We start from the raw sequence: 7,500 nt of genomic DNA on the forward strand, positions 1-7,500 counted from the left end.
AGAAGAAACAAGAATGAGAAAAAGAAGAATAAAAAAAGAAAGCTGCAATGCATCAAATCATTGCAACCATCCTCCTTTTTTATTTTCCGGATACCTGCAAATGCCACAAAGTCAGACTCGTCTTCAACCCAACGCGTTACCACAACCGAGACGACCCGCCAGATGAGGTTATCAAGGGCCGTCGAGGGCGTGGATTCGAGTGTTGACTTGGTAACACTGTTGAGGAGGAGCGGGTGGGGAAAGCGAGCGATAGATGTGATCCTTTGGCAGAAAGAGAGACAGATAGAGAGAGAGAGAGATCTGGTAATCAAATCCGTTCCTGGGATTTTTAAATGACGGACGCTTATATTCACTCGCACGCACGTATGCACGCACGTATGTACGCAGACATAGATACACAGGAAGGCAGATACATACATTTATTAAATACTTACATACATAATATAAATATTACATATACATATACATACACATACATATGCATGCATACATACATACAACCACACACACTGAGAACACCCTTCTCCTGCCCCCTCCACCCCACCTTCCATAACCAACAGCGGGCCAACAATTGACTTAAGGTTAGACAGGTAAAGTCCTCTGTCCCACCAGCCCTCGACTCTTGGGAGGGGGGGGAGGGGGGGCTGTAGGAGGAGGAGAGGAGGGGAGGGGAGGTGGTTAGACTTTCCAGTTCAAACATACACAAACAACTGTGTGTGTGTGTGTTTGTACATTCCTCTCCACCCTTATTCCACCCTTTCAACTCTCACCCTTTTGCCCGCGGGCGGAAAAGAGCTCTCACCCTTGGCGACAAAAGCGCTGACCGACTGAAGTGTTGGTGAGGGAGGGGAGGGGAAGAGGAGTGGGGAATGGGTGAGGAGGAAAATGAAAGAGAAAGGAAGGGGAGGGAAAGGGGAAAGGAAGGGAGAGAAAGGGATGGGAAAAGGGAAAGGGACAGGGGGAGTTAAAGTGGGAGGGCAAAAGGGAGAGAAAAGGAGGAAAGAGAACAACCCCTAATTTTCCTCCTCCCCCCCCCCTCTCCTCTTCCCTTGGTCTTTCCTCCCCTCCCTTTGTGTCAAAAGCAGAAAAAAGGAACCACCCCGTTATTCGTCATCGAGGAAGGAAAAAGAAAAAGGGAAAATAGGAAGAACCAACTGACAAGAGACACGAAGGGAAATAAATAAACAGATTAATAAATAAACAGATAAACGTATCAACACATAGAATAAACAAAGAAAAAGACCAAAGAAAACCCAACAGCCAAAAAACAAGAAAACGAAAGAAAAGGGAAATGCAAGAACTAACACCCCCTTCCCCTCCCCTTCCTCCCCCTTAGCAACAAGTGTTTGGATAGGGTGGCGTACAAGTGTATAATTGCCCGCGGATCCAATGCGCTCCTTCCTCTATCAAAACACCGACAGCCAAAGGAGGCAGACAACGACAATTATCCGATTATTTGTTTATCCGTCCTCTTCCGGCCGCTACATTGATCCATTGACAAGTGTAACAACACTTGGTAAAATATTAAACGCAGGCGAGCGTGTGCACGTACACTCGCGCACATGCACACATACATACACACATACACACACAAATAGTACAGACGGGGCGAGTCACTCCGCGCGCACATACAGACACTATCTGTAAATTCATCAATCTATGTATATACGTATGTGTGTATGTATGTGTGTGTGTGGGGGGGGGGGGGGGGGGAAAGGAAGGAAGGAGGAAAGGAGGAAAGTAGGGAGGGAGGAAAGGAAGGAGGAAAGGAGGGAGGAAAGGAAGGAGAGAGGAAGGAAGGAAGGAAGGAAGGAGGGAGGAAGAGAAGGAGAGAGGGGAGGAGGAGAGAGAGAGAGGAGGGAAGAGAGAGAGAGAGGAGAGAGAGAGAGAGAGAAGAGAAGAGAAGAGAAGAGAAGAGAAGAGAAGAGAAGAGAAGAGAAGAGAAGAGAAGGGAAGAGAAGAGAAGAGAAGAGAAGAGAAGAGAGAACCGAAGGCGGGAAGGGGGGTGACCAGATCGAGGGATCCCGGGCCGTCGACACGGGGATCCAGAACCTGCCCTGGGATTACGTAGGCTCCCTGGGGAACTACAGGCCACTCCGCGCCGTCTTACCAAAGGGGAGGGGGATTGGGGGGGTAAAAAAAAAAAAAAAAAAAAGTGGGAGTGAGAGAGGGGGGTGGGGGGTAAGGGATGGGATGGGAGAACGAGGAAGTAGGAGAGAGGGAAGAGAGATGGGAGAAAAAGAGGGTAAAAAAAACAAAAAAAAAAAAAAACAGTCAAAGCAAAATTAGAGAAAAGACGAAAGTATAGAGACGTGGATTATAATAAAAAATAAAAAATAGAAGGAAAAGACGCAGAAGAAGAGGACGACGACGATGACGCAAAAGAAGAAGCAGAAGAAGAAGAAGAAGAAGAAATAGAAGAAGCAGAAGCAGAAGAAGAAGAAATATAAGAAGCAGAAGAAGAAAGAAGAAGAAGAAGAAACCCCTTCACGAAGAAAGTCTGAAGCCTCCGCGCCGCCCCCACTTGCAAGGGCATTGCAACTTCCTGAAACCGTGCACTCCAAGGACCGATAAAGCCAGCCGGAGATCCCGATAAGGGCGCGTCCAAGGAGGACCCCCCCCCCTCTCTCTCTCTCTCTCTCTCTCTCTCTCTCTCTCTCTCTCTCTCTCTCTCTCTCTCTCTCTCTCTCTCTCGCACACATCCTCCTGAAGAAGGGGGAGAGGTGGGGTGGGGGAGGGGAGAGGTGGGGAGAAGGGGGAGAAGGAGGAGAAGGAGGAGAGGTGGGGGAGGGGGGAAGGGGTGCATGAGAGGGAGATGTTGCAATTTCCGGAACTCTTTGAGCAGAGAGAGATGGAGAGAGGGAAAGAAAAAGATGGGGAGAGGGAAGGAAGGATGGAAGGAATGAGGGAGGGAAAGAGAGATAGAAAGAGAGACTTTATCTTGTCCACATTCGTCAACGACAGAGCATCATCACATAAACATCACGCAACATAAAAAAAAAAAACATCAAATTCTTATAACACTTACATATGATGACATGGTAAACAGGACGAACCTTGTCCATACTTAATAATAACACAAAGTAAATACAAAACACACAAATTGTCCTTACAATAACAATAATAATAACAACAACAATAACAAAAACAACAAATGAGAGTGCAAGGTATTGATAAAACGGTCTTATCTTCTAAAAGCGGCTAATCAAAGAAAATGAGGGAAGAGGGACACAAAAAAAGGGATAGACAGACGGGAAGAGGAACGGAGAGGAGGAGCAAGGGACACGAAAATAAAGACAAAGAAGATGGAGAATTGAAGAGGAGGTTGGAAACAAGAGGAAGATAAAGAAGAAGAAAAAGAAAAGGAAGAGGAAGAGGAAGATGAAAAAGAAGAAGAAACAAAAGAAGAAACAAGAAAAAGAAAGAAGAAAAAAGAGAAAGTAGTAAGAGAGAAACAAAAAAGAAAAACAAAGAAAAGAAGAAGTAAGAGAGAGGGAGAAAAAAAGAGAGAAGGAAGAAAGAGGAAGAAAGAAAAAGAAGAGGTGTCTAGCTTCAGCCACGGGCAGCAACAGTGACAATTAACACTTAAACATTGCGGTAGTGATTAAATACTGGTGAAAAGGGGGGGAGGGGAGGAGGGATGGAGGGAGGGAGGGTCAAGGGGGGTTGGGAGGGCAAACAGCGATCTAAATGACATGGGGAGGTGGGAGGGGAAACAGGGGAGTGAAGGGGTGGGGGAGGGGAGGGAGTGGGAGGGGGGGGGGCATCGCACAAGAAGCTGACAAGAAGCTGACAAGAATTTGACCGCCGTCACGTACCTATAGCATCTGCTAGTCCTCGGACAAGTGTCGAGATCTCGGACCCACCTGCGAAGAGGAGAAGGCAATTGTTAAAAGAGGACAACCGAGAGGGGAAATAACGCGGGGAATAGGAGAGAGAGAGAGAGAGAAAGGAGGGGAGGTGAGAGGGGGAGAGAAGAGGATTAAAGAGGGAGAAAGAGGAGGGAAGGAGAGAGGGAAAAAGAGGAGGAAAGGAGAGAGAGGAGGAGGAAAGAGGGGGAGAGAGGAGGAGGAAAGAGGAAGAGGGAAAGAGAGAGAGAGAGAGAGAGAGAGAGAGAGAGAGAGAGAGAGAGAGAGAGAGAGAGAGAGAGAGAGAGAGAGAGAGAGAGAGACAGAAACAGAAAAAGTTAACAGACAGCCAGACAAAAACCGACAAAGAGAATAAACCGTATCAAGAATATCCCCCCAGGTAACTCCCTTTAACCCCCCATACCCCCATAACCCCCAACCCCCCCAACAAAAGCTCCAACACTCAACCCCCATTAGCTATTAAGCCAATAGCACAATTAACCCTTTCGAGGCATCCGCGCGGAGGAATCTCTCCGTCCTCTCTCTCTCTCCCTCTCTCTCCCTCATCCTCCTCCCCCCTCCCTCCCCTCGATTATCCATTATCCCTTTCCACCCTCCTTCACTTCACCTCCCCCCCACCCCACCCACCCCCCACAATCCTACCGCAAGCATCCCCACCGACGGGACGAAACAGGCAAGTCTAGCAATCTGCCACAATCGGCTTAGATTGCGGGGCGGACAAACAAACACACTCCAAAGGGGGGGGAGGGGGGAGGGGCGAAAAGGGGTGGCCAGAAGGGAGGAGGTTGAGAGGGTAAAAGGGGAGGGAGAGAGAGGGGTAGGGGAGAAAAAGGGGAGGAAGGGAAGGATGGGAGGGAGGGGGAAAGGAAGGGAAGGGGATGGAAGGGATATGGGGAGATAAGAGGGAAAGGAAGACGAGAAATGGCGAAGGATAAAAACGGGAAAATGGGAAGTAAGTAACGAGAAAAAACACGAAAGATAAAGCATACAGAAGGAAGAATAAAGATGGAAGAAAGAGAAAGGAAGAGAGGGGAAGGACAAAGAGAGGGAGTGAAAGAAGAAGGGGAGAGGGGGAGGGGGAAGAGGAGGGAAGGGGGGGAAGGCAAATCCGTTCCGGGGAGGAAAAGGTGTGTGTGTCTCCAATGGGGGCGGGGGGAGGGGAGGATAGTAAGGGAAGGGGGGAGGGAATTGATAGAGAGAAAGAGAAGAAGAAAGAAAGAGAGGTTGAGATGAAGGCTTTTAACCCCCTCCCCCCCAAGCCCTCAAAAAAGAGTATCCCTTCGTTCCCCTCCCTCCCCCTCCCCCTCCCCCTTCCCAGCCGACCCTCCGGTGCGCACCTTTCACTTCATCCCACAAATCATATCTTAAAAGTAGGGAGCGAATACAAGGGAGGAGGAGGGAGAGGGAAGAGGAAGGGAGATGGAAGAGGAGGGAAGAGGGAAGAGGGAGGAGGAAGGGAGAGGGAAGAGGGAAGAGGAAGGAAGAGGGAAGAGGAGGGAAGAGGGAATAGGAAGGGAAGAGGAAGGAAGAGGGAAGAGGGAAGAGGAAAGAGGAGGGAAGAGGAATGAGGAGGTGAGAGGAGAAAGAGGAGGAGGAGAGAGGAAAAAGAGAAGGCATGGGAAGGCTGGTAGGTGGAAGGTGAGGGGGGGGGAAGGTAGGGAAGGAGGGGAACAAAGTCAAAAGGTGTTCAATATAAAAGGGGGGAGAGGAAGGAGTGGAAAAAAGAGTAAATATGGGAGAAGGAATAGACGGGGGGCACAAGAGGAGTGAAAGAAAGAAAAAACACATAAATATGTATGTTGGTATATATGTAAATATATGAGAATGCATGGGACTAAGAATACAAAATCAATTGTTAAGAAACAAAACAAAAAACAATAACTGTAAAATAGAAGCGTATTGAAATTACTAAGGGAGGGGAGGGGGAGAAGTGGAGGGAAGAAGGGGAGAGAGAAGGGGAGAGGGAGAGCGAATGGGAAGAGAAGGCGAGTAATGAAGAAGTGGAAAGAAAGACAGAGAGGAAGGAGGGACAGTCGGGAGAAAAAGGGGTAGAAGGAGAAAGAGGAGGGAGGGTGAGAAAGAGGAAGGGGAGGAAGAAGAAGAAGAGGAGGAAGACAGTCTAAGCAACAAGGAAGTGACCACGTCTGTATTAACTCCGTCTTGGAGGATAATTAACGCCCCCCCCCCCCAACGTTGAACATTTTCTAGGGGGAGGAGGGGGGGTGTAAGAGAAGGGAAGAGAATCAAGGTGGGGGTTGCACCGAATTGCTATGGGAGTAGGGGAGTAGGGGAGAGGGGAGAGGGGAGAAGGGGAAAGGGGGACAGGGGGAAGGGGAGAGGGAAGGGGGGTTTCACCGGGCAGTAATTCTCTAATTGTCGACTTTTAGCACCTGCCTGACGCATCGGCCTCCGACAAAAATAGTTTAATTATAAGCTAACAGGTAAAGACAGGAAAAAACGTCTTTGTCACGTGACTTCGCGCTCTGATACATGTAAAGCAACAGAAAGGAGGGAGGGGTATCTCTGTCTGCCCCCCCCCCTACTCATCTCTCTCTCTCTCTCTCTCTCTCTCTCTCTCTCTCTCTCTCTCTCTCTCTCTCTCTCTCTCTCTCTCTCTCTCTCTCTCTTCCTCCCGCCTTATCATCATCCGCTAAACCCCTTCTCCGCCTATACACCCCCCCATCCTTACCCCTCTTATCCCCGTCTTCCCCCCACCCCCCACCAACCCCACCCTCCAAAGGCTCAGTCACAAAGCTCCTGGGAGGCGAGCGGGGGATTCGAACAATAGAAAAGCCAGAAGTTCAAAACAGAAATCTTTATAAGGTTCTTTTTTTATTTTCTATTTTTTTTCTTTTTTTCTTTTTTTTTTACAAGTGTTCCTCCACCACCCGTCATGACCGCCTCGCGATGGACCGACGGAGGAGGAGGAGATGGAGGAGGAGGAGGAGGAGGAGGAGGAGGAAAAGAAGAGGAGAAAGATAAGGTAGATAAAGAGGGAGAGAAAAACGAAGACGAGGAGAAAAGGCGAGAGAAAAAAAAACGAAATAAAGACAAAACGGAAAACGAGAACCCGAGAGACGAGAGAATCCGCAACCCGACGGGGCGCTCTGACGAAGAGCGGCCACTCTCCGCAGGGCGTCCGACTGCGGGGGCGGCGCCACACAAGTCTCCTCCGCCAGCTGACGCCCGGAATGGCACTCAGGGATGCACGCACCGGCGGGGGGTCGGGGCAAGGCAAGGGCAAGGGCAAAGCAAAGGTAAGGGAAGGCAAAAGTAAGGGCAAGCGTAAAGGTAAGGCAAAACAAGGCAGGGAAGGGAATGAAAATAGACAGGACAAGGACAAGACAGCGAAAAGAAACGACAAGGCAAGGGGGCAAGGACTCAACATCAAGGATAAGGACACGGGCAAGGGAGAAGTGGCAAGAACAGCAGCAAGGACGTGCATGGAAACCCCTTCGTTCGCTCATCCCAGGGAGTCCCAGGGAGACCCAGAGGGCGTGTCGCTGAAGGATTCTCGAAGGAGTAGCAAGGGTCAAAGGTCTCCCCGGGGCATCACCGCGATTTTTGATGATGAATGTTATACTACCATAGAACCCGTCCCCCCCCCCCCCACGCAAAAAAGGGGGGAGGG

The 7,500-nt window shown here is 49.5% G+C and overlaps 1 protein-coding gene across 12 annotated transcripts in view; it reads right to left on the reverse strand.

The window, feature by feature from the left end:
• Nucleotides 1-7,500, reverse strand: part of hth (Meis homeobox homothorax) — a 541,136-nt gene that overhangs the window by 343,945 nt on the left and 189,691 nt on the right. For 6 of the 12 annotated variants that reach the window (XM_043026120.2, XM_043026131.2, XM_043026115.2 and 3 more), the window contains one exon: nucleotides 3,819-3,866. The exons of the other annotated variants lie outside the window; for them this stretch is intronic. In XM_043026120.2, coding sequence (XP_042882054.1) covers nucleotides 3,819-3,866 — 48 coding nt within the window. The remainder of the gene's footprint in view (nucleotides 1-3,818; nucleotides 3,867-7,500) is intronic. 12 annotated transcript variants of the gene reach the window in all.

This window comes from Penaeus japonicus, unplaced genomic scaffold (assembly GCF_977035675.1).
Source record: "Penaeus japonicus unplaced genomic scaffold, GWHDUDI00000001_assembly GWHDUDI00000038, whole genome shotgun sequence".
NCBI lineage: Eukaryota > Metazoa > Arthropoda > Malacostraca > Decapoda > Penaeidae > Penaeus > Penaeus japonicus.